Source organism: Hyperolius riggenbachi, chromosome 12 (assembly GCF_040937935.1).
Source record: "Hyperolius riggenbachi isolate aHypRig1 chromosome 12, aHypRig1.pri, whole genome shotgun sequence".
Classification (NCBI taxonomy): domain Eukaryota; kingdom Metazoa; phylum Chordata; class Amphibia; order Anura; family Hyperoliidae; genus Hyperolius; species Hyperolius riggenbachi.
The window spans coordinates 150,286,462-150,314,019 of record NC_090657.1 but is presented as its reverse complement, the minus strand read 5'-3'; the positions used below and the strand labels follow the sequence as shown (position 1 = coordinate 150,314,019).

At 43.8% G+C, this 27,558-nt stretch overlaps 1 protein-coding gene across 2 annotated transcripts in view; it reads left to right on the top strand.

Annotated features, from left to right (window-relative positions):
- Positions 1-1,661: 1,661 nt before the first annotated feature.
- The window catches only part of DNAJC7 (DnaJ heat shock protein family (Hsp40) member C7), a 67,259-nt gene continuing 41,362 nt past the window's right edge, over positions 1,662-27,558 (top strand). For both annotated transcript variants that reach the window (XM_068264307.1, XM_068264306.1), the window contains exons 1-3: positions 1,662-1,813; positions 24,032-24,120; positions 26,588-26,712. In XM_068264307.1, the coding sequence (XP_068120408.1) occupies positions 1,740-1,813; positions 24,032-24,120; positions 26,588-26,712 (288 nt within the window). In that variant the 5' untranslated portion in view covers positions 1,662-1,739. The remainder of the gene's footprint in view (positions 1,814-24,031; positions 24,121-26,587; positions 26,713-27,558) is intronic.

The following is a 27,558-nucleotide window of genomic DNA, read 5'->3' as shown; positions in this document are numbered from 1 at the left end:
TTACTGCTGTTGGCTATTAGATCCCCTCAATATAGTTTTCTAGTGCCCCAGTACAAGGTGGCAACCCTAACCTCATCTGTTCATAAGACCTCTACATATGGGAACTAAATGGGACCTGTAAGTATCAAGTACCGTTTAAAGCAGTGTTCCCCAACCCTGTCCTCACAGCCCACCCACACTGCAGGTTTTGTGGAAACCTTGGCGGTAATGACGAGCTCAGCTCTTCCATTACCGCCGCGGTGTATTTCTCAGCCCCTGGAGGGTCTTTCTGGCCCAAATTTTTGGAGGGAGTGTAGCTAGCACTTGGCTAGCTACATCACCCCTCCGATTGCCGCCGGCCCTCTTTGATCCCCCCGATCGCCGCACTTTTTGCTTACCCCCCGGGAGCCCGTGCTGGCGTAGCCTCTCCATAGCCACCAGGGGTCGCTATGGCGGCGATCGCAACTGTGCATGACGTCGACGACGTCAGGCGTCATGTCCGATCGTCGCCATAGCAACGCCTGAAGCTATGGCGGAAGTCTCGGCCATCGCGGGATCGCGGCCAGGTAAATATCACCAGCGGTGAGCGGAGGGGGGGGGGGGGAACAGTGCCGGGGGACTTGGGGGGAGAGTGTAGCTAGCCTAGTGGTAGCTACACTAAAAAATAGCCTTTAAAAAAAACAAAAAAAAAAAAAAAGAGCCACCCGCGGCCGCATGGCTGCACGAAATAGAACTCCAGGGTGGTTAATCAGTTCTGCTGAGACACTAATTACCCCACCTGTGTATGTTTCTGCTTTTCTGCAAAACATGTACTGATGGTGGGCTTTGAGGATAGGGTTGGGGAACTCTGCTTTAAAGAACACCTGAACTGGGAGTGGTATGGAGGCTGCCAAATGTGGTACCTAGGGGGTACTCGCCTACACCAGTGGAAAAAATGTAGTCCGATTGTTGTGCTACTGTGCAGGCACGAGCCATCTGCGCCTGCGCAGTAGCACAGACCCAATCGGGCTTGGATTTTTCCACCGGAGCAGGTCCGTGCTCCTGTGCAGTCTGCACTGCGCCTGCGCTAGAGCATGGACCTGCTCCGGTGGAAAAAGCCAAGCTTGATTGGGTCTGTGCTGGATTGATCCGATGGAGGTGGAAGGGAGAAAGACATAGAGGATCAGGTTTCCCACTGGTGGGGTAAGTATCCATTTGGAGGCATTGCAAACCTCCCAGGTTTGCTTTACAAGCATGTGGCTAATCCAGTCAGGCTTTAGTCAGAAACACCTGATCTGCATGCTTGTTTAGGGTCTATGGTTAAAAGTATTAGGGGCAGAGGATTAGCAGGACAGCCATGCATTGTTTCAAAGGAAATAAATATATCAGCCTCTATATCCCTTTCAGTTGCTTTAAAAGGAAATAAATCAAAAATATGCCAGACTCCACATCCCTCTCACTTCAGGTGTCCAAAAAAATCAGAAAAGTCCATAGTGATTTTTTTTTTTTTTATTCAGTCACTGTATTTACTATTCATTCGGTTACAAGCTATTTTCAGTGATACAACGTATTGTACATTATAGTAAAGTTTCCTTGTTAATAAGGGAAACATTTACTGCATGCCCTTTTCTAAGATGGCCGACCAATGGCTTCCGGCTGTGGTCTGCTGTCCCGTCCAGACCCTCTCGATGGTAGCCGTGAGGGTCGTTCTGTCCGTTACCTCGGTTCGGAGGACCCGGAAGTCGCGTCTCTTTCTCCTTCCCTTCTAAGCCGGCGGTAAGATGGCGGCAGCCGCGGACTGTGACGTGATAATGGCGCCTGTAGAGCCGGAGAAAAGCACGGAGGAGCGGGAGAGGTGAGTGCCTGAGCGTGGGAGGCACAGGATGGGATGACGTAGGGGTGAGGCCGCTGGAGCAGCAATGTGGGTGACAGTTGTCAGGCAGAGAGTGGTGGTGGCCCAATGTGCCTCTCACCTCCCACACTATTCGTGCAGCACACGCAATATACATGTAATGATAGCAGGTGTCTGATAATAGCAAGGACAGCTGCTACTGCCAGGCAATGTCCCTGGGACCAGCCTCCCAATGGCAGTTATTTGTATTGCCTGTTATAAGTGGAGCTAATCATGGCATATGAAGGAAGCAGCCCAGCCAGCATCTGGCAAAGTCCCAGAGCAAACCACGTCTAATGTCTTCTTTGTAATGTAACCTCTCCATAGTAACATTCTGGAGGTTCCATTAACTGTGCAATTTTGGTTGTTACTAATTTGCTATTTTGATTCAATCGGGCAGCACGGTGGCGTAGTGGTCAGCACTTTTGCCTTACAGCGCTGGGTCCTCGGTTTGTATTCTTGCAAGGGCACTAGCTGCACTGAGTTTGTATGTTCACCCCGTGTCTTCATGGGTTTCCTCCCACATCCCAAAAACATACAGATAAGTTAAGTGCCTCCCCCCACATGCCTTGAAGGGGGACCCTGTGCGGCCCCTGAAACAATTGTCGGCTTAATACCCTTGTGGGAACACGTGGCTCAATAAAGGAGCGTGTATCATTGAAAAATCGGTGTGCTGATATATTTGATCACAGTTCCCCCTAAATTGGCCTTATGTTGGGAATACACGGGTCAATTCTGAGCCATTTCGATAATTTCAAATATGCCCGATCGTTTCCGTGCTCGATTCTGCATGGAGGACAATGGGAAAAGATAAGAAAAATGAATGGATGATAAGAGAATCGCCTGCAGAATTGAGTGCGGAAAACGATCGGGCACGTAATCGAGCAGCAAAATCGACCTGTGTATTCCCAGTATAAGACTGATACATACCAGTGTTCTCCCTAGGCTCTTTTAGCCGGGTGGTCCACCCGGCTAGTTTTGGTGAGCACCCGGCTGTCATCGGCCCTCCTCCATCACGGCTGTAAGCAGAGTTGTGCAGAGAAGCGTCGATCCTGCATTCTCTCCTCTCACCCCACCCGGCTACTTCCTGTCATCCGGCTGGGAAAAATTTCTGGGGAGAACACTGCATACACTACATGATACGTACATTAACCGTATGACTATGGTAGGGATTCGATTGTGAGCCCCTCTGAGGGACAATTAAGTGCTAAGGAAGATGTTGGCACTATATAAATACTAAATTATAGTAATAATAAATACTACACTGCTGCAGGGAGGACAGAGAAAATCCTTTTGGGGCTGGTGGTAGTTGGGGAGGGTGTCATATGAACCTATAGTGAGTCCAGAGTAGAGATGAAAGCTGTTAGGAAAGTGTGGGAAAGGAGGAGAAGGGGGGGGGGGGGATAAATCGGGCTTTAAAGTATAATTCCACTTTAATGGGAAAAAATATATATTCCATTGATATGCAAACTTTTTTTTTTTAACGTTATTAAAACTACCTCTCCAGTCTGAAACTTATGATTTTTAGACATGACACATTTTGCATTCTTGCAGTTAGGTCAACAGTCCACTGTTTTTATAGTTCAATTCATCCACACCTAAAGGTATATTATAATCCCAAATGACTGTTCATAGCCTATGTGCTGCCACACCTAATTCTGTAGTGCATAGAACTGTTCATTACCTTGCTTACTGCTGAATAGTGCCTAGGACTACTAACAGTTTAGTCTTTACTTGTGTGTGGGCTGTTTTGGATATTAAAGGCACATACAGGGTAGTTTTATTAGGGTTTTAGGATATAACAAATAAATGGGGGGCATTAAAAAAACCAAAACCTGATACTAGTAGGAAAATGTATTTAAAAAGTTCTTGCTACAATGATTACAAAGCATTTCTTCTTGGACTCTGTTGTGAATACAGTACTACAATTCACTTACAGTGCCCATTAACAATACCATTTTAGTGAACAATTGAACTTCCAATTGGTCAAGTTGGTTACTGTTGATCATGCCAATTGACGGCAAGCGATATATATGTATCGATTGATTTATCAATCTGTTTTACGGAGCGATCCATTGAAAGTGATCAGATTGGTTATATTTTTTTCATTCTAGTTATGTGCCCAATCGATTCCTTCCCGTCCTTTCCTTGTGATTGCAATTACCGGATTGGAAGCTTGCTTGTTTGGTAAAATTGTATTGTTAATGGGCACCTCCAACAGAATAGCGTTGAAGGGGACCCTGATGTCAGTAAAATGCTGCTGCTTTATTACTGTGCTGATACACTAGTTAAAGTGTAACTGTCCGGCATAAAATCAATTCTTAATTTTTATCTGGTAAACAAGTAATATGGATGCTAACCAGGCAATCCAAAAGTTAAATTCTCTATTAGTTTTCTTGTTTATAAATGATCATTCCCCAGTTTACCTGACTCATATTTGGTACGTTGCCGCACAAAGGAAGTTGCAGGGCTGTCTTTTTGCTTCTTTATTTCCCCTCAGACTTAACTCATGTACAGAAGCAAAAAAGGACAACCCAGCATGCCCTGCAACTTCATTTTTGTGGCAACATACCAAATAAGAGTCAGGTAAACTGGGGAATGATCATTTATCAACAAGAAAAGTAATAGGGATTTTAACTTTTGGATTGACTGATTAGCATCCGTATTACTTGTTTACCAGATTAAAATAAAGAATTGATTTTTGATTTTATGCCCGACAGTTACACTTTAAGTTGTGATAAGCTGTTTGGTTATCATGCATAACATAAGATAACCAGTGCCCTGTGGGTGTGGCTCGTATGAATTACAAATCTACGCATCTCTTCCTTTTATCTCAGTTTATTTCTACGTTCAGCTGTGTTTTAAAGCTGAGATAAACATAAAACAGAAAAATCAAGCCACGTGATATCCATTGCGATATTACATCTCATCTGCATGACTTTTGACAAGCGGCTCCTCTGCATATAGCAGGAAGTTTTTCTATATGTAGTATGGATAATGAATAGGACATAGGTAGCAAAGTAAAGTCTCATTTGTTTTTTCAGTTATATAGTTTTTTTTTTTTTTTATTATTATAACATTGTATCAATCTGTCATATTTGCAGTTCAGAAACCACACTCTGTATTTTAAGCTACAAAACAAAGTAGAAATATCAACCCTTTGAGGTTTCCTGCAGTATCTCACTGTTTCTTGTCTAAGTGCTTTATGCCATACAATTTTCTGTTAGGGCTGGTTCACACTGCAGGTGGTTTCAGCCTTTTTTCACCAGCGTGTGCTTTTTAAAAACTCCCCGAACGCTTGTGCAATGAATGTCTATGAGAAGGTTCATATCAGCACGGGTCGTGCACTGGGCGGACTGCAAAGCGGTGCGCGGACCATTCTTGGGGCGATTCCGCCTCAATGGAAGGTATAGGAGAAACGCAAAACACGCACAAAATCACTTTGTGCAGCGATTGCGTATTTAAGAATTAATATATTGTATTTATTCTTTTCCGGTTAAGAGTTCACTTCCTGACTGACGTCAGAAAGTGAAAAACCGCAATCGTTCAGCAAAACCGCTTAGAATCGCGTTTAAAAAAACAAAACAAAAAGCAGCGCGCAGGTAATCGCTAGGAATCGTCGTCCCCTTATTAGTCCGATTGGACGAAACGCGTAGGAAGGAGCTAGGTCCAGTGCGTTTGACATCACCACAATAGGAGAGAGGCGGCGGTTTGAATCGGGTCACGGAGCGGAGGACTATAGCGCGGCCACACGGGAGTCCGGGGAAGGAATCGGGGCGCTGTTTCCATACCGAGACGGGTCTAGGCCTGATGCTGCAACAGACCCTGCTGTTGGTCCATGTGATGTGCCTGATTACCAAGAGTTTATACGTGAGTGCGCACTTGTAGCGCAGGAAGCTTATTTATTTTAAAAGGTTTTATGCTATGTTGTGATTTTATGTTTTATATGAACGGAAGCCTATTACTGCAATATTAAACGGAAGTTGAAGATATACAGTGCCAGTGGGGAGTTTGATTTATGCGATAGATCTACCTGATTTCTGAGGTGGCCATCATCTGGATCATCTGATGCAGTGGAGAGCGCAATTCAACTTTTATTGACATTTCCCACCTCTTACTCTGGAGAGAACTTTCATTGGACATGTTATTGAATTGATTGCTAACTTTTTGGGTTAAGGTCAGGCAGCGCAGCTTTGTGTGACGTTTTAATCGCCAGGAATTGGGGGGGGGGGGCACACAACCCGCCTAACATGGACGGCCACGCGAATGGAACGCAATGTGAACGAGCCTTTAGATTTTCCTGCCAGATTATTTCCGACATGTCCGATCTGAATTTCAATCGATTTTCCGATCGTAGTTTTGTTAATAATTTTTTCGATCTTTTTTTTTAAATTGATTTTCATAGAACTAAACGAAAATTGATCGAAATTCAGATTGGACATGTTGGAAATAATCGTTCTAGCAGGTAAATCTATCAGAACATTAGAAAACAGGCGCCAAATAGCTCAGAGAAGCTCCTTTGCATAGATAACTGAACCTTTCTGAAGCATTTTTTTCTTTTTTTTAACTCGTCCTGTTCTGGAAAACAGTATGTAGCTCTTTTTTCGTTGCTACCAATGTTTTATTTCCTAGCTCTACTACACATACAATTTATTCTCTCATAAGTTTTTTTTGCTTCAGGTTTGCTTTACGTCAGGTTTATGATCAATATCTACCTGACATTTATCATTACCTGCTTACCACTTTGCAGCATTCAGTATTAAGGTGCGTACACACATGCAACTATAGTCGTTTGAAACGATTGTTCCCCGATCATTTCAAACGACGATCGTTTGAAAAAAAGCAGCCAACGACCATGAAGTCTGATGGACGAGCTAGATCATTCAAAACGAATGATCAAGCTTGGCGGATTTTTCCCAACGACGATCGTTTGCAAAAGTAGTACATCGTTGGAAACGATTGTTCGTACTAGGCTTGACATGCGCATTTCACTATTTCTCCATGGAACTTTTCATTCTTATGCGCAAGTGCAATCGTTGCTTTATTTGTTGTAGCGTTCGTTCTAACGATCTGATCGTTACACACATTTACAACTAACTTTACTTAGGTCGTTCTTTCTTCAATTAAAAGTTCGTTCGTCGTTCATAACGAATGATCGTTGTCGCATGTGTGTACGTAGCATTAGACTAGATTTTAACAGAAACCTAAATCTAATATTGTTAGCACTGCTGCGGCCACTAGCTTTGTTCTGCTTGATGCTCTATAAAGCTGTATTCACTGCAAGTTGCAAATAATATAATAATGGCAGCTTTAGCCATAACTATGACACTGCATGAAGGACTCAAGGTGCCCATAAACTGAGACATTCCTAGCAGATTACATCACTAAAGATTGCTGCCCCAGCATGCTGCCCGATCGTAATTTTGATTCACTTCTATCAGAAATAATTATCAACCAACTTTACTTATCAGGAAATGGGATGTTTTTTGTTGGTCAGTCAGGGGCAGGGGATGCGTCAGTACCGATGCAGGGGGCCTAGAGTGAGTGAAGTGCCCCCCTAATGCTGCTGACACTCACTTCTCCAGCTCTCCTTTCCCTGTGCTGCCGTCATCTCATAGTACAGGTTTGCTTTAATGTGTTGCCACCCAGCTACTTTTTCTGAGCACCCGACTGTCATCAGCTCACCTCCTCCTATGTTGTAGGCAAGGTTGCGCACAGAAGCACTGGCCTTGCATTCTCTCAACTCGCCCCACCCGGCTACCTTTTCGTGTCACCCAGCTACTTTTTCATGCCACCCGCTGGAAAAAAATTCTGGGGAGAACACTGCTAAAGGTGTGTATTTTTTAAAAACTTATTTGGTTAAAGATGATAAAACAGCATTGTATGTTGATGATAAATAGTGTTGAAGGCCCCCACCTCTAAACGCGTGTACTGTATTTTTCAAAGCATAAGAAAAGTGGCGAGTGTGGAGAAAGTCAGCGCATCTTATAGACCGAATACGGGAAGTCCCCAATTTCTGAACACCCACTGATACAAACGTCCACCGACCCGTTGCCATGTGGGAGATTCCCTGTACTATGCTCCAATAGCCCAATGCAGGGTAATTTGCAGCAGAAGCCGCAGCGGATCTTCTCTGGGCGCCTCCATGTAATGAGCAACGTCTTCTCTCCCTCACAGCTTCCTCAAGTTCCACCTTCTCCTGATTGGTTAATTACATGCGACAGGCACTAGGGGAAGCTGTGAGAGAGAGAGAACTAAGGTGAGCCATGAGGGAGAGAAAGTGTCTCTCATTGCATGGAGGCTCCTGGAGAAGGTGAGCTGCAGCTTCTGCTGAACATTACACTACATTCAGCTGGGGGAGCACAGGAAAGTGGGGGACACAATAAGGACTGCTCCAAGGGGTGCACAGAGGAACACCAGAGGGGCATATTAATTGGGAGGGATTGGGAAGCGAAGATCCACAAGACGCCCCTGAACTATGGAAGCACCAGGTTTTTTTTTATATATTTTCCCCTTGTTTTTGTCCACTAAATCTAGGTACTTCTTATGCCTGGTACACACCATACAATTTCCCATTAGATTTCAAGTGGAATCGATAATTTCCGACAGGTCCGAACTGATTTCAGAAGTGATCAGAAAATCGATCTAAAATTAGATAGGAGCTTTTGGAAATTATCGATTACACCCAATATTTGTACCAGGCATAAGACTGTATGCTCTGGATCATACAGTTACCATCTAAGATCTGTGATATCACATGGTTTTTGAACTTGCCCGCTGAAGGGCTGCAAGCTTAGTTTACTGTGGCTATTAGCAGAAGTATATTCAAGCCTGGCATATAGTGCAACTGCTACTTATATGTACTCCCTGGCTGTGTGGTCTCCTGGTTACCTGTGATTGTGTGTGATTTACCTGTTCTGATGTATGGTATGAGAGTTCATGTAGCCGTGTAGTTTGTTTTTAAACGGTTTTATCCTTTTTGATGACCATCTGTCACATTTTTGGCTGCTAATAAAGTTTTAGCATTATTGGAAATTGAGGTCTTTTTACCTTCTTCCTATCCAATTGTTAGAGTTATATGAACTAAGTTTTAGACCCAAATTAAATTAAATGCACTGATGGTTTGAGGTGTATCTTGCACCCACCCAGGCAATATCATTAACCTTCCTTTATAGAGGACTCTTTTTCTCTAGCCTTATAAGACGCATTATTGTCTAAAAAATATGGTATTGTAAAGCGCATCTTCGCTTTTCCAAATAATTATCCATTCTTATCAGAACTGCTCTATATAGGTAAAGCATTTAAAGAGGACCTGAACTCAGAACTTCCTCTCTGCTCTAAAAGATAAGCAACAGCATAAGAACCTTTAAGGAAAAACTTTTGTTACAGCTGATACGAATCCTGCAATAAATCTGCAGTTTGTCTACTTCCTGCTTTTATGGAAGCAGACATGTTAACATCCTGTGTTTACCTATTTGCTCTCTGCCGTGGCAGTCTGCCACAGTTGAGAGATCAAATTACAACTTGTTCTTAGTCACTGATGAGGGGGCTTAGACAGGCTAAACTCTCTAAATACATACAGGGTGCATTTCTCTATGCTTTCTCTCTGTGCTTGGCAAGAGTTCAGGTTCACTTTAAACAAACTGTAATCTTCAGACATTCCTCTGCTTGTGTTTTTTCATCTTCTTATCTCTGTGTGTTTTGTTACAAAAGCTGCCTTTCTTTGCTCTCAGCTTGGCTGTGTTTACATGCATGTTTTTATGACCTGAAAAAGTGTATACAGTTATAGTATGTATTTTTCAAGTGATTGGTTGTAGTGTTTCTCAAGGCCTTGAAAGCACTATAGATATAGATGTGCGGTGTGGACATCTGGCCGTATTTGCATGTGTGTTTTGCCTTCATATTGTCTCCCAGATACTATATGCAGCATTTACTTGTCTCTCAGATTTGAGGCCCTACTGCTGCTCTCATGTATGCTGACAGAATGGAGTGTTTTACAGCTAGTGGATTCATGCCTATGCATACACTATTCTATGCTGAAATATAGAAGTGTACTTGTCCTGGGAATACTTGTTACGTGTTCGCGTTCAATTCTCAGCGCGATCTATTAGCCATTCGATTCTCTGATCTTCGTTTTCTTTTTTTCCATTCACTTCTATGAGAGATCGAGCAGAACAGAATCGAGCAGAGAATCGGACATGTCGGAATTTTATCATTAAAGAGGAACTGTAACGACAAAACGGCCCCTGGGGGGTACTCACCTCGGGTGGGGGAAGCCTCAGGATCCTAATGAGGCTTCCCACGCCATTCTGCGTCCCTCGGGGGTCTCGCTGTAGCCCTCCGTACAGCCGTGACGCAATATTTACCTTCCTGGCTCCTGCGCAGGCGCTCTGATGCCTCTCGGCGCCGAAGTAGGCGGAAATACCCGATCACCGTCGGGTCTGCTCTACTGCGCAGGCGCAAGTTTCCGGCGCCTGCGCAGTAGAGCGGACCCGACGGAGATCGGGTATTTCCGTCTATTTCCGTGCAGAAAGTCGCCACAGCGCCCCCGCTGGAGCCAGCAAAGGTAAATATTGAACTGACAGTCGGCACAGTCGCCGGCTGTTCGGAGGGCTGCGGCGAGACCCCTGTGGGACAGAGGACGGCGTGGGAAGCCTCATTAGGATCCGGAGGCTTCCCCCACCCGAGGTGAGTACCCCCCAGGGGATCTTTTTAATGTTACAGAGTCTCTTTAAAGGCATCTATCGGAACGATTCTTCGCAAAAAACTTAACGTGTATTCCCAGCATAACAGCACATTTGCTGTTTGTTTCCCTCATAAACATTCCTTCTGCCTTAAGGTGGCCACACACCATACAATTTTTAAAATATCTGTTCAATTTAAGAATTGCAATCAATTTTTCTTACTGATTGGTCATATTTTTGAAATGTTACAATGTACCACACACCTGTTCAATTTTACCTCAGTTATGAAAAAAATGATTGGTAATTCTGAGAAAATTGCTAGGGTGTGTATATTAATTGAAAATCCAACACACGCCATACAATCTTTAGTAGAAATTGAAGAGAAATATCTGGCATCCCGGATCGATTTAAATCGGAAAAAAAACGGTAAATCCGATCAGATTTTTCAGTCGAATAAAAAAAGCTTTCAATTTTTTCCGTGAGATACGATCGGTTTTATTGAATTACTGTAAAATCGGATCATTTTATTGTATCGTGTTTGGCCTTTTTAGGGTGCATAGCATTACCAACTAATGTCGCCCATCAGGGATCAGGAGCTTATCCCCCTTGGGTAACATCGCTGGGCTGCGCACACGCGTGTCAGCTGTGTAACTGTCGACACGCTGTGTTGCCAGGCAGGGGAAGCCGCGCGTACAATAGGATTTTTGGAGGATCCGCGTCGCTGGGATTGAGTAGGTCCGTCTGGCAGATCGTTCGGGGGTTACCAGCAGCCGGTACATACGCCTGTCTGTCGGCTGAGGCGTCATCATCTCAGCTGACTTAAGTCAGGCGTGTGTACGAGGCTTTAAAGGAAACCTGAGACAAAAAGGCCATTGGCTACATCACCGTCATCCCGGGCCACCTTGATCCTCTTCTGGCCATCCAGGTATATCTGTCAGTTGCCCCCTGTTGCCGTGCACTGCGCATGCAAGGCCTTGCTGTGCACACGTGCCTCCATTGCACTCCTGTTCCTGGGAGTGTTGTGTACCTGCGCAGTACTACTGCACAGCTGGAGAACTCTCCCAGCAGGAGGCCTGGCTGTGCATGCGTAGTATTCGACAACTGGCGTTGACTGACCAGAGACAACTTGAGTAAAAAGTTTTATACATACTGGGTCCCGTCACTTCGGGTAGTTTGCGCAAGAGAAGTGCGCCCTCTACGTATCTCTCCGGCATGCTGACAAAAAACACAGACCGGAAGGAGGGAGTGCAGCATTATTATTATTATTATTTATTGTATTTGTAAAGTGCCAACATATTATGCAGTGCATGTACAATGATACAAGAATGACAGCTGTAGTAAGGTTATACAACATAGAACAAAGTTTTACAAGGCAAACAGTACAAGATTTATGATTATGCGATTATGGGCTGGTTAGGTAGGCCCATAATAGGACAAATTCATGCTGTCATAGGAAAGGAGCACACAATCCTGTAGACTACACTAGGAAAGGGAGGACCCTGCCAGAGACTTACAATCTAAGCTGGTGTATGTGCATTGTGCGCATGGATATATTACGTTAGCTCCCCTGTGCGATTGCGATGATGCGCTATCTGTCCCAGGAGAGGTTGTCAGGATGTGTGCTCCTACTCCTTAGATTGGATTGATGCAATGAATGTTTGCATGCCTGCACTATGCATGTTACAGGGCCAGAGTTAGGACACCTACGATTACCTGGGTACTTCTGCGCAGTGTATGTGACTAAGCAAGAGAATGCATTCTTTTGTGAACTAAGACCCCGGATTTTAACTTGGCTGTAGGGATAACAGTGGTGTCCGGATGAGTAAATTTGTGAATGCATTTGTTTAAACATTTGCATGCGAGTTTGCGAAGGGTTAATTGTTTTTTGATGTTTGAAAGTGCAGTATGCTGGACCTTTATGTGACATGTGGTCTCAATTACTGACAGACTCAGCGCCTTGCTGATGAAATTCTTGTCCATTAGATTCCCCCATAGGGAAAGCTTAATGCAGCCATTCCTGTTCACCTCTCTGTAATGCTGTGGAAGTAACGCTGGTTTTATTCCAATAGCCTCCAAAGTGCTCATACAACACACATGGACAGCAGGCATATTGTATAAGGTTCTGGATGCCCATATGGCAGTATAAATCATAATGATCTTCCAAGCACAGTGCCAGACTATGGACAGCCTCATGTGGCACTTCTCTAGGCACACACACAGTTTTCTGCATACAGGTTCTCCACTGGGAGCTTACTGCGGAGGTGCCTAATGGCTGGATCACACGGGTGCTCGGAGACTTCTCACTATTTAATGCTAAATACCTATCTGCAAACGAGCAGAGAGGCATTTTACAAAAGGGGAGACAGTGCCGGGGGTTTTGTTGCTAGTTCTGATACCGCATGCGGCTACCAATGCACACCCTATGGAGCATGTTGACTCCACAACTTGCAGCATGTCCGATCCATACATGCAACCAATTTCCGCCCAAAATGAGTTGCGTCGTGGATCAGGCATGCTCTTGGCAGCAATGATTTCCACCGATCCGATTATAATAACCAAATCAGATGGTCAATTGGCTGCCAAGTCGTCTGTATGGCCACCTTTACTGTAAAGAAACCTTTTAACTGGTGGAAAAATCTAATTTCCTAGGCCAAAAAACACGGTGTTTAATACACCTCTGTGCACTCATACAACATTTACATGACTCGTGTGTAATAAGATGTACTGAAAAACATTACTGCCATTGCAAAGGTGTTTTTTTTTTTTTTTAGAACTTCCAGCTCATAGACGGCAGCAAAGTAGCCACGCACGTGAAAGTGCGTGCCCCCCAGGAGCACCCGTGGCTGCAGCCCGATCCTCTGCCCTGCAAAACAGATCCTTTAAAACCTCTGTTTTAAAGTGCAAAAAATGGATGTTTTAAAATGAGGTTAAAGAGTACCTGTAATGAAAGAAAAAAAAAGTTAGCTACTTACCTCAGATGGGGGAACCTCTGGATAGTCCAGAGGCTTACCGATCCATCCAGGAACCTACCATTCCCATAGTGTGTTCCGCTGAAGATAAATCTCCCCTCTGTGTACGAGCGCAGGCATTCTGTGCAAGTATGGTTGTGCCGTCACAGTTACATAAAGAGGCTCATGTATGGCTTTTTCCTCCATGCACAAACGGTTTTGTTCTACTGCGTTGGCTGTCCATGCTGCACTTGTACACGAACTGGAGCATTACTGCAAAGGAGAAGACTGTCCTGGCCATCAGTGGTGAGAGTAAGGAAGACATGGGAGGCCTCTGGAGATACTAAATGTGGCCATACACTACTAGATGGCCACTCGAAATGCCCAAAAGATAGATCCCTCTCTGATCAGAGGGATATATTCCTGACACACAGCGTAAATAGATTTTTAATAGATTGCAGCTTGAAAACTATAAAAAAAATCTATGAAACCGTGCAAAACAGGGCCCGCTGATGGGCCCCTAGGTCTCCCTCCTATTATTAGTGCCCCCATGGGACCCTTGCAGAGTATTCTCAGCAGAACGCACTCACCTGACAAGCTTTCTCCTGTGTCCATATCCATCCCCGAACACCATTGCCTGTTCTCCATGACTCAGTTGTGTGTATGCACTCATGGAACACGCCGCCGGGGCACAGATACCTTAACCACTTTATCCACCACTGCAGTATATCTACGTCTTCTGTGACTTCATCTAAGCCACGAGTCAGTAGATATACGTCTTGTAGCAGAAGCAGTGCTGTGCGGGATTGGGCTTGCTCTTGTGCACATTTCTGGCACTATATGCTGCAGCACTAATTGGTGAACGGGAATATATGTTTCCTGAGCTGATGTTTGCCATTAAAAATACTTTTTTCTCAGTTCATAGTGAAAAATACACATTGTAGCATTATGTCAGCATCAGATATCTTCACCATAAATTGTGACAGGAACATAATCTAAGATTTGTGATGAGCGGTAAGAATAGGCAAACAAAATCTGTGTGTTTTATCTACAGTAGCACTTTTTATTTTGAAACTGGAATTGGTAAAAGTGAGGAATGTGTTTTTTTTTATTCTGTTTTTTTTCCTGGTTTTAATTCGTAGAGAACAAAATTGTAAAAGGAAAAAAATGGCATACAATAAAATCCTAGTTTGTTTTGAAAAAAACCATATATAGTTCACTTCTGTATCCTAAGTAGGGATAAAGTTATTTCTGATTAAATAAGGACATAGCTTAACTGTCAATACTGCTCTAGTCCATAAGTGGGAAACAAGGTCTGGATGTGAAGTGGTTAAAGGTGCCCATCAACAGTACAATTTTTATGAACGCTTCTTTATTTCAAATTGAAAATAAAGTGTCAGCAATTGTTCGCGATAGATATAATAATGGAACATTTTATATGAATGATTCTTTATTTAGATCGATATAATAATTTCCAATCAATTAGTCATAATTTACTATATTTATCACAATGGCACAATTTTATGATTATTCAAATCCACTGGGCAGATTGATAAACGGTGTGAAAGGAGCCTTATTCTCACACTGTAGCAATGTGTTGCTCAACTTGTATCATGTAATCTTCTGTCTAGATTACAGGCTGCTGCTTTCATCCCACATCTCTCCACTCATTCTCAAAAATACCCATGCGTGGGAAGATGGCAAAAATAACTCAAATCAAATTAACTCATAAAATGTACTTAAATGTGCCATTCATATGTACTGTAGTTTAAATATTAAACATGAAAAGTGCACCTGTGCTTGCGTAAGTAGTAAACAAAAGCTGTTGAGGAAACAGGTGCAGAGCTAGATTCTTTTTATTGTGGGTGCAAAAGACTCAAAATTATTTCCTGCAGCTAGTAATGATAGGTACAGGCAATGCAGTGGGTAAAATCAATAACTTCTGACATGCTCGGTCTGGTCCAAATCGGGATCGATTTTGTGTAGTATTGTGCTGAAAATTGGTCAGAAGCAGATTGGGCATGACGGAAATTATCGATTGGACCTGTTGATCTGACTAGAAATTGCATTAAAGCAGTGCTCTGAATCCTCACTCGGTGGCAGGTGTGTACCTTACTATTAGGGGATCAGTAATCGGTTGGTTAGATAAGACTACCAGTAATCCCGCAATTCTTTTGAAGAATCCACCGCGGTGCGCCGTGCGTGCCCCTCTCCAGGCGCAGGCAGCGCGACGAGGGTGCACGTGCTGCCGAGCGTGTGCAGAAGGCCGTGACTGGCTGAATTGCCAGTCATATTTGCTTTACGGAGGGGGCGAGGAGGTCAGCGAGGGACTCAGGACTGCTCATGGGGCTGGAGGAAGCCCCAGGCAAGTAGAAATTAAGCCTAGTGAACCATCTCTAGTTCACTTTAAATTCTTCACTATGGGAATATTTTAGCCATGCTGTGCTCTCACAGATATAGCCACCAGATACCAGTACATGAGACCAGATCTATAAAATATAAATTCCTGATTGTAATTCTTGTACAATCAAAGATAATTGTTATTGCAACTACATTTGAGACTGTAATTATTATTATTTATTTATAAAGCGCCAACATATTCCGTGGCGCTGTACAATGTAAGAAAACAAACAAGGGATACATAATGATACAGACAATGATATACATCAAATATGAACACTGATACACAATACAGCACTGCTGATTACAATTTGATTTAACATGATGACTAAATGTATAAATCTCTAACAGAGTGCAAGCAATTAAATTAATAACATTCCATGACACAAAAGGGTGAAAGCCCTGCCCTTGCGAGCTTACAATCTAAAGGAATGGGGTGGAAACAAGAGGTGGGGAAATCACAGGTTTGCTAAGTCCCTAACCTTTCACTACCCCTTCTTTATTTCAGTTTGACCAAAGTAAGGGTTAAAGGACAAATCCTTTAAATGCCCCGAATACTCCAGCATGAAACAATGCATTCATGGGCATGTGGCGTTACACAGTAATTCGTTTTAGGGCACTTTATGCAAGTAAACACAGCATGCACTGTCTAGGGACTGTTTACTAGGAAAACAAGCAGCTACATACATAAAAAGGTCAGCTGACCAGTCATATACACAAGGCGTAGAAAATGCATTGATAAACACAAATGCAGAGAACACTTTTTTATTAAGGGGCCCATACACCTAACGATTTTCCCGCCGATATACAGCAGATTCAATCACTGTAATCGAATCTGCTGTTAAATCATTGCGCAAACGCTGACAGAACGATCGATTTCTATCCGAAATCAAATCGTTCCCGTCGATACGCCCGTGTGGAAGATTTTGCTCAATTGCGTCGATAGCGGCGTTCGAATGCCCGACAACTGACGCTAGCTGCAATACATTTCCTGGTCCGAAGTTCAGAGAAGCCAGCTAGACTCGGAGCCCAGCGCGGAGAATAAGACAGCGGAGAGAGCGGGGACACGCGCCGGCGGACCAGGAAATGTATTGCAGCTAGCGTCAGTCGTCGGGCATTCGGGGGTCTCGCGCCGGCGGAGTAGGTAATGTATAGCTGGCCGGAGGGGGGGGGGGGGGGCGACAGCTTCACAGATGCTGAATCGATTTCATGCGGAAATCTATTCACAATCTGTTTGCAGTAAAGGCAGCCATGCGATCCCTCTCTGATCAGATTCGATCAGAGAGGGGTCTATCTGTTGGTCAATCTGATGGCAAATCGACCAGTGTATGGCTATAGGACTTCATTTCCGTCTCTTATGCATGATGATACAGGAGTTGGCTTCACCAGAAAGAATGTGTTGTTAGTTCCAAGATGGACATCCCTGCATCTTGAAAAGTGGGAGAGGAATAGGGCATTGTTACAGTTGCAAAGATGAACTTGATGCAGGAAGTAGATTGGTGACACAATATACAGACTGAATGAATAGTTAATGGCCGGGTCATTCACAAATAAACAATGGCCTTTATAACCTGCTATGGACAGTTTTGTGTTATGAAGGCAAGTGTATAGTCTCACAAATAGCCATGTTGTTATGTTTTATTTATAGCTGTCTGTCCAGCAGGTCAGGCCATCTGCTGGTATAGCAGACATATCCTGTTTCCTGTGGAGGAACTTTGGATATAGCAGCACATAGGCTATCCTTTTCTTTCTCCATCATTCTGCCCTGATTACATACTCATATTCTTGCACTCTCCCATCAATATACACCTTCCATTTTCTTCTGCTTGTTTGTCGACAGAAACCTCATATCCCTATCCTCTGGGTATAAGATGAAGTCTCCCTTCCTGTTAGTAGCCCTCATTCTCCATGTTTTTATGCAGAATCCTATATAGAGGTGTGTTTTTTTAATGCTGCTGCTTAACCCTCCATCCTGAGATTAAGGTCTGCTCTAGTTTCACTTATGAGATGCTCTATTGCTTTCAGTGCTGTTAACTCCTCTCCAATCCAGCAGAGCTCCAGAATTACTACCCCTACTAACAGAGCAGGTACTGAAAGGAGTCATCATCAAGCTAATTAACTTACCCCCTGATCTACTTGGGGCTTCCTCCAGCCCCTTGCAGCTGACATGTCCCATGCCGCAGCTCCGCTGTCAGCTGCTGGCCCAGGATCCCTGCCGGTGTAGAGGGTGACATCAATGTGCGCCTGCACAAGTGCCGCTGTCAATCAAGTCCAGGTTGTCCAGACTGTACTAGTTCTGTGTCTGCGCAGTACAGTCCGGACAACGTGGACTTGATTGACAGTGGCGCTCGCGCAGGAGCAGTAGAAGACGGCCTGGTGTGAACACCGTGCGGGGACCACGGGCCGCTGGCTGAGAGCAGAGCTGTGGAGTGGGACATGTCCGCTGCAAGGGGCTGGAGGAAGCCCCAGGTAAGTAGATCCTGGGGGTAGGTCTATTAGCTTGATGAATCCTTGAAGAGGAAGAGAGAGCTTGCGGAGTCTAGCTATGTGAGCACAAGGGAAAGAAAAGTTAAATTCTCTCAAAGATTCAGAAGGAACCTTCTTCCTTGTAGTCTTAATAGTATAAAAATGCCCATAGATCTGGCTATGATGGGCAGATTCTACCAAGTCACAAATTGCTCTCTAATCAGATCTGATTAGAGAAAGATCTGCCAGCTGCCCATACACCACAGGCCGATTCCCGATCAATTTCATGCTGAAAATTTTCTGGAATCAGCCTTGTGACACTGGTCCGCTGCCTTACCAACCCGACACTATCCCCCTAATATTTAATGTGCCTTTCACTGCATTATACATTACCTGTCCGTGGCGCAGTGCTTTGTCCATACACGTGCCCTTGTTACTCCAGCTTCCATGTGGGGCGTGTGTATGGACAGACTGCACCCGGATGACAGAGGATAAGCGGCAGCCATGGACAGGTAATGTATAGTGCACTGAGGAGGCACATTATACATTAGGGGGGGGACAGCATCGGGGGTTATGTTGCGTTTGTAACTTAACCTGATATTGCTTGCCGTTACCTCTATGCACACGATCGAGCCCTACATCTTGCAGCATGTCTGACTAATGCGACCGATTTCAGCCTGAAATTGGTCACATAGTCGATCGGGCATGCACTTGTATGGCCACCTTAAAGGACCACTCCAGAGAAAATAGTAGGCAGTTAAAATCTGACAGGTTTTGAACTAGTCCATCTCCTCATGGGGGTTTTTCATGGTTTTCTTTGTTTACAACAGCATTTCCTGAACACCAGTTTAATTGTCAGAACCGTAAGATACCAGTCAGCCTCCCTACATGTTTGTGCACTGTTTTGTCAGTTAGACTTAGCAACTGCCATTCAGGAAATCCTTGTGAAATGAAGGAAAACCCAGAGAATCCACCATGAGGAGATGTACTAGTGCAAAACCTGTTGGTTCTGTCAGATTTTAACTGCTTCCTTTTTTCGCTGGAGTGGTTCTTTTAAGTGGTGCAATCATGACACCATGAGCAGCTACACCCAACAGAGGTAAATGTGGACTTATCCATTCTGCTACTTCTGGACGTAATTTCTTGACAGGGTTGTTGGGGCACCATTTTACACAAAGAGGTATCGTCTGAACACTCTGACCCTTATTCAGTTCATTTTTTCTCCTACGTTTTCTCCTAGGTGATTACTATCAAAATTATTCTTAAAGCGGTATAAAACACTGACATAATATTCAATAAAAACATGTTTTCCTACTTTATATCCCATACGGTTATCATATTTGCATTTGTGGAAGTGTTATTATTCATTTAGAAGTTATACATTCCCAAAAATGCAGTTTTTTGCTTTGTCAGCTGACTTTGCATTTTATTAACTGGTTTTATTTATAATGTATTGAATTCAGAAATGCTTTGAGTCTGTCTGTGTCCTCCAGCTCCTGCCAGTCAGAGAATGTCACATTCCTCACTTTATACATTAAAGGGGCACTACAGCGAAAAACTGTAAAATTTAAAATATATATAAATAAGTACCTTTTTTTTAAATGAGCCATAAATAACTTCTCCTATAATGCCGTCACTTACAGTAGGCAGTAGAAATCTGACAGAAGTGACAGGTTTTGGACTAGTCCATCTCTTCATAAGGGGATTCTCAGCAAGGCTTTTTATACCTAGGAGAATGCTTAGGAGAAAAAGTGAATTGAATAGGGGTCTCTGACTGCTAAGTTATTAGTGTTTTTAGATCTGTGCCTGAAAATGTTACTTAGGTCTCTTCTGTCTACTGTAATTTTGATGAGATGATGTAGGGCAGCGGTAGGGAACCTTGGCTCACCAGCTGTGATAAAACTACAAGTCCCACAAGGTATTTGCCTTTATTAATCATGACTGTGGCTGTCAGACTTCTGCAATGCATTGCGGGAATTGTAGTTCCGTAACAGCTGGAGAGCCAAGGTTCCCTACCCCTGATTTAGGGTATTTCAGGCAACTATGTGCCTCATCATTGCTTTCATTTGGTGTCTGCAGGCTTGGATACATCTTTAGGCATTCTGAACAGTGGCCACTTAAATACAGCACGTTTAGAATAAAGAACTGATTGTGCCAAGTACTTCAGGCTTTCAGATATAGGCCTCAATTCACTAAGCAGTTTAGACTAGTCTACTGATGGTTTTTAGTCTACTGATGGTTTGGTCAGTTGAATCAAAGGGGAATTAACCATTACCAAATGTTTTAGACCTGTTTTTAGACCTGGTCTAAACCATTTGATAATTAGGTGGGTAAAGCAGGGCAAATGATCAAAAGATGCAATTCACAAACGAATAGCTATGACTGACATCCTTCTCCTTTTGATGAGCTCTCCTCTGCATACAATTAAACTCCTGCATAATTCATTCAAAAGGTTCCATCCTCACATCTAAAATACCTCACAGAATTACTTTACCGACAAGAAATCAGCTGGTCTAATCTCTGTCAGAAAAAGTGTGCGTGGTTACTCCTTGCCTTTGTGAATTGTGGGCAGCACGGTGGCGTAGTGGTTAGCTCTCTCGCCTTGCAGCGCTGGGTCCCTGGTTCGAATCCCAGCCAGGGCACTATCTGCAAAGAGTTTGTATGTTCTCTCCGTGTCTGCGTGCGTTTCCTCCGGGCACTCCAGTTTCCTCCCACAGTCCAAAAACATATGGATACGCTAATTGGCTCCCCCTAAAAATTGGCCCTAGACTACAGTACTTACACTTATATAGACATATGGCAATGGTAGGGATTAGATTGTGAGCTCCTTTGAGGGACAGTTAGTGACAATATATATACACTGTACAGCGCTGCGTCATATGTCGGCGCTATATAAATACTAAATAATAATAAAAATAATAATAATAAAAATAATTATTACTGAATGTTAGACCAGGTCTAAAAACAGGTCTAAAACATTACACCAAACCATCAGTAAACTAAAAACCATCTGTAGACTAGTCTAAACTGCTTAGTGAATTGAGGCCATAGTAGGTGACCTGCAGGTTTGTACTGCTTAATTGGGAGCTCTAAGTCTCTATTTGAGGTTGCCTGAACCAGAAATTGTGCACAACATCCATCCAAAGTGAGGCTAGAAAGGAAACCTTTAGTTGCCGTGACAACCGCATACCACCTGAAGGCCAGAAGAAACCTCATAAGCGGGGTTAGAGTAAGAGGCAGACAGGTGTACTAACCCCTACAAATGATTTATAGTGCAAGTGGGAGGGAAAGGTTATTGCAGCAGAGGACGGAAGCTGTTCTGCTGCTACACAGTATTGGAGAATGTTGATGGAGCACTACTCTACAAGCACAAAGACCACCTCCCTAGGAGAGTAGAAGACCAGCAACGTAAGCCTTGTGTACATGCTGGATGAAACTTGGCCGATAACTACTGCGTTTGCTGAGAACCTAGCACAGGTATGGGCAGACTCGGCCCTCCAGCTGTTACGGAACTACAAGTCCCACAATGCATTTGCCTTTGAGTCATGACTGTGGCTGTCAGACTCCTGAAATGCATTGTGGGACTTATAAAGTCCTATAAAAGCTGGAGGGCCGAGTTTTCCCATGCCTGACCTAGCATGTATTCAGCAGCTCCCGATGCCTTGGCCAGCAATCAGCCTGGCAGATCAATTTGGCCTAGAGAATCATTCTCCCCACTAGATTAGCTGAACTATAGCCAAACTATGACTAGTGGTGTTAGAAGTTCAGAGTAGCACTTTTATCCCTAATGAGCGGCTGCGGTGGTTCAGCTATCGGGTGCTCGGCTATAGTAAACCTCAGTATAGCATGAAAGCATATCATCTGGCAAAGAGAAGGCCTTACCAGCCATTTATTTACAGGAACGTTCAGCAGTGCTGAGCTGGGCACCATAAACTTAATTGAATTGATGCACAAAAGTGTGCTAATATTGGCGTGCACGGCAATATTACCATTCCTACCAGCAACGTGCTATTAGCGCAACCCACGGTACTTGAGTAGCACGAGCTTTGCTACAGTAACAATCATTGCTAACGAGCGTTACCATTAGTAACGCTTGTTACCGTAGCATAGCTTGCGCTACTAGAGTACCATGGGTTGCGCTAATAGCATAACTCGCTGTACACGCTGCTAGTAGGAAGGGTTATAGTGCCATGTGCTGTCTGTGCACGCCAATATTACCGCACTTTTGTGCATCAACCCCATTTAGTGTCAGCTATTTTAAGCTTTCATAGGGTTTTGCCTTTTGAAGTACTTGACTACATACTACTAGATCTGATACATGAAGACCTGTACTTCTAGAAGTGGGATGGCAGTAAATGCATCTGCACTATGGAATTGGAGGGAAAGTTTAGTGGTAGGATGAAGACTGCCACCGATTAAATCTGGCACTGCACACTACGATGCCACTATTTATGTGCGATATTTTGTCTTCACCTTTTAAAGAACTTGAAGTAAGAGGGATACTGTGGCTGATATATTTAATTTTAAATACTACCAGTTGCCTGGATGTCCTGCTGATCCTCCACCTCTAATAGCTTTAGCCATAGACCCTAAATCAGCATGCAGTTCAGATGGTCTCACTGAAATCTGGCAAGATTAGCTGCATGCTTGTTTCAGGTGCCACACTGCTGATGCCAGAGATCAGCAGGACAGTCAGGCAACTGGTATTGTTTAAAACTAAAAAAATATGGCAGCCTCCAATACACCTCTCACTTCAGGTTACCTTGAGGGCCCTTTCACACTGAGGCGATGCTGTATTTTTACCACACCCCACCGCAGGGCAGTGAAAGTCTATGGAGACTTTCATACTTCTGCAGTACGGCACGACGCAACGGAAGTGACATTTTCGCTACATTATCGCCACATACCACAAGTAGGAGGTGATGCACGCTTGCCGTCATTTCCTGCTTCGGGTATGCAGAAGTGCACGGAAGCGTACTGTTAAAATACACTTTCGCACAAGCATGCTACGACGGTGAATATTTACAAATACACACATTGCCATAGACTTCTGGGCCGACGCAGCGTTAACATGGTTGTTGAGCTACGTCGGCCCAGAAGTCTATGGCAATGTGTGTATTTGTAAATATTCACCGTCGTAGCGTGCTTGTGCGGAAGTGTATTTGAACAGTACGCTTCCGTGCACTTCTGCATACCCGAAGCAGGAAATGACGGCAAGCGTGCATCACCTCCTACTTGGCCGGTGGCCAGACAGGGAACGGTGCACAATTACACGGTTTTCCCTCAAGGCCTGTTTGTGACGGTGCCATGTGCTGCATCAGGCGCACCACTAACACTGGCTTGTAGTGTGAAACCGGCCTCAAGGTAAACGAAATCTAGGCAGTGGTTTTCCAGCATGTTTCACATTAACTTTTACTAGCTGTCAGGCTTTCTCGTGAACTCTATACAGTTATCAGTGGAATGTACGGTCTGCATATGCATTACCATTATCTGCATGCTGCACCTCACCACAGTCTATGCTTGCTCTCTGGTATTGTGTGTTAGCAGGTGCTCATTGTGCTTAGGATCACCTGCAAACATTCATCATAGAGGCCAAATGTTAAAGGCTGGAGGATTTCTAACCATGACACAATTATTAAACAAGGGATGAAATGGCCATTAAACTGCATTTCTTTCCTTTGCAGGGAGGCTGAGATCTATAAGGAGAAGGGGAATGCTTTCTACGTCCAGAAGGACTACAACGAAGCTTACAACTATTACACAAAAGCTATAGGTGAGTGTTACATTGCCGGTATACTGGCTGGCAATTGGGATGACTCCGTATGTGAATGAAATGTATGAATTCCCTGGTGGCGGTGGGCCCTAGTTATCAAGACCATGATTCAGTATGAAGACTCTGGCTAGAATGTGGCGGCACTTATATTTCTTTCATCAGGTATGTTAATAAACAAGGCTCAGTGCCACTGCATTGGTCCCAAAGGGTGGCACACAATTTTATCCTTGTGCACTTGTGTCCTTGAGCAAGTCATCTCAGACCCTTTATGCCATGAGCTCTGCACTGCATTTGGTAGCATTATTTAATGTCAAGAGACGCAGCAAATGTGTTCCACGCAAATGATGCTCATTCAGTAGTATAATGTATTGCATTTTGTTACCGTAGTACTGTATGTTGTACTGCATGCAGTGTGTTGACAAAAAGCCTTGTATCATGCACGTTATTACTTGGTACTTGCCACCTAAGAAAATATCCAAAAAGCTGCATCGTTGTATCTGCTCATATGACTTTCACCTACCTATGACTGCTTGTCGAAATGTGCCTGTGAATAACATTGTAAGCAATATGATGCAAGGTTTTTTATCTACATGTTCTGCAAAAACTTTTAATGAAAACAATTCAAGTAAAAATAAATGACAAAAGGGATTTGTCTGCATGTTGGGTTGGTGTGGCTCTGTAAAATTATAAGCCATAGGCTTGCTATACACCAGCTGTTCTGGATGAAAGCCTGGCTTCAGGGGTGTAAAGGGATAATTTGCATATTCAGTAGTGATGCATTGTGGGAGACCACAGTAGCTCGCTAAAAGCTGAATTATGGCAAATACCTTCTGCTTTAGGAAGGCAAATTACACTAAGCATTGCTTTTTAGTAGGAGGGCTTTTCAGTCTCTTGTAGTCTCCTATACTTTCCTATTAGTTTTGGGTCAGCTGGGCTGCTTGCGTTTTCTGTTGAAAATGATTTGTGTAATTGTCATTTTTTAATGAGTTACCGGTACTTATCCGTTAGCCGGGGGCATCCTCTAGGTGGCGACAAAACTCCACCAGTTACATCTTTCCCTACTATCCATGTCGGCCTGGAGGGGGAATAGTAATTAGCACCACCTGCCGGATGTGCCCGGCTAACGGATAAGTACCGAGTTACCTTATAAAAATAGGATGAATATTTTGAAGTTGTAGTGCAAATGTTTCCCTGCTTTTATCCTGATTAATTCAAATAGGTAAGTCAGCCAGCTGGTTAGAGCACGTTTGCAAAGTCTGCAGCTTGCAACTTTGAACAAAAACCTTTTTAAAGATCTAAATTATAGATGTTTCAATTGAAAACTCAATGCCATAGTACTTCATGGAGTTCTCCTTTTATTTGACTAGTGAAGGCTCTCCGCAGGCTGGAATTTGAATCTAAAGGGAGTTTGCTGCTGCAGTGGAAAGTGGTCACTCACGTTATATATTCTGCTTCCCTTCATTCCCTTGCAGTGACTACCAGTGACAAACGTATGGTGTGAAGTGTTTTCCCCAGCCACACACCCTGAATACTATACCCATCCCTCTGAGCTCAAGGCAATCTGTAACGTCAGCTGACCAATCATTACTTCCAGCTGCTTCCACACCATATTCATAAACTCTAAAAACAACCTGACCAAGTGAGCCAGCTGATGGTGCCTGGGGATTGCTCCGCCTGCTGTCATGTTGTAGCACTGCAGCCTTTACATTTTGCTGTTTTTTTTTGTTTTTGATTTTTCACACTTTAGTAGTTCTAGGTTTCTTTGTTTTACAGTTTTAGAAAATTAGCATTGTTTCGATGATCACTTTTGTATTTTAAATCTTTTATTGTCAGGAGCAAAAGAACAATGAGTAATTGCATCAGAATGTAAACCCGTTACACAGAGCTAAGAAGAATTTTTGTCCATCGCGTACAAAAAGAAAACGCAAACATAAACAGTTCGAAAATAGTCTCAAGGAGCATTTATCATGTAACAGTGGTCAAGGCATCCAATTATAAAACTAAAGACGGAAAATGCTGCTGGGGGGGGGGGGGGTCAACTCACCAGCCCCCCCCCCCCCCCCCCCCCCCCCCCCCCCCCCCAGCAGCTCTGTGCTACCCAATGTTTTCAGAAGTAGAAGTGGTGTCTGCAGAAATTCCTCCAAGCTTGCTAGAATCCATGTAACACAAGAAAGGTGGTGAGTTACTTTAACACATACTGAGATTTTGAGGTCAGAGATCCTTGAATTTAGGATCGAGAGTGGTTTAGATGTGTAGGAAATGAAGAATAATCAGAAGCACAGATGTGTGCAGTGATAACTCCTCTCGCTAAACAGCCCCCAGTATAGTTTGCATAGTTACTTTCTCATACCAGGTCTTTTTTATCCTTCTGTATTTGGGGTATTTGTGCCACCTTGGGGTTATTAATATGACAACCAAGTTTTGTCTTTTAATCAGTAGTGAATGCTTTTTGTTTGATATTTTAAAGATTGCGCCTCCAAGAATGCTAGTTATTATGGAAACCGTGCCGCCACGTTAATAATGCTGGGGAAATACCGGGAGGCGCTGGAGGACGCTCAGCAATCCGTAAGGCTAGATGATGCCTTTGTAAAGGTACGTTTTATATTTCATTTTACCAATCTAGATTTCCCCTAAAATGCTTGTACGCTTACACATTATAAACAGACAAGGTGTACATAGTAGAGCTCCCCCCCCCCCCCCCCCTGCGCGGTCGTTTGGCCTCCTGTGTGCTTGTTTGCTTTCCTGTGGGATTAGATGAGAGATGCATCCATTACTGCATTGCCTGGAGCAGAGGAAGTCATGGGAAACAATGGAGGACACAGTACAGGAAGACCCTGACATCTTAGCAGTTCGGTTCGCTGGGCGTTCGTAAATCGGGGACTCCCTGTATTTGGAATATAAGATGCAGTGACTTACTCCACTTTGGGGGAGAAAGTGTCTTTTATTCTGGAAAAGTATGTATAAAAAGATATATCCAGCTTTCTAATCAAGTGACTGTAGATTAAGTCTCAATTAGTGTGAGCCCTACACTTGCATAGAGAGACACATACAATGTAGTATAAAAATCTTGTAATTCAGTTAAACCTCTGCTCCACATTTTTCTCTAACAAATTTGCCCCCTCTACTCCCTAATCGGCAAGTTATCAAACTGGGTTCAGTGAGCACTTCCCAGGGGTACTGTGGCTGCCCTCTGAGTCATGTGTCCCTATTCTACTACTCCTGACGATCACATGATCCGAGGGCACTCTTGCAGTGATCAGCGGCTTCTCCTCTCCCTGAAGGCGGGGAGAGGTCTACGATTGCCGACAGCTCCCAGGATCGGGTGAGAGACACGGAATCAGCTTCCGCTGGGTTTAACTTTTGCTTGCAAACGAGGACACCGGACAAAGGAGGACACGGAACAAAGGACACAAAGGGGGATGAAGGAGGACACGAGTC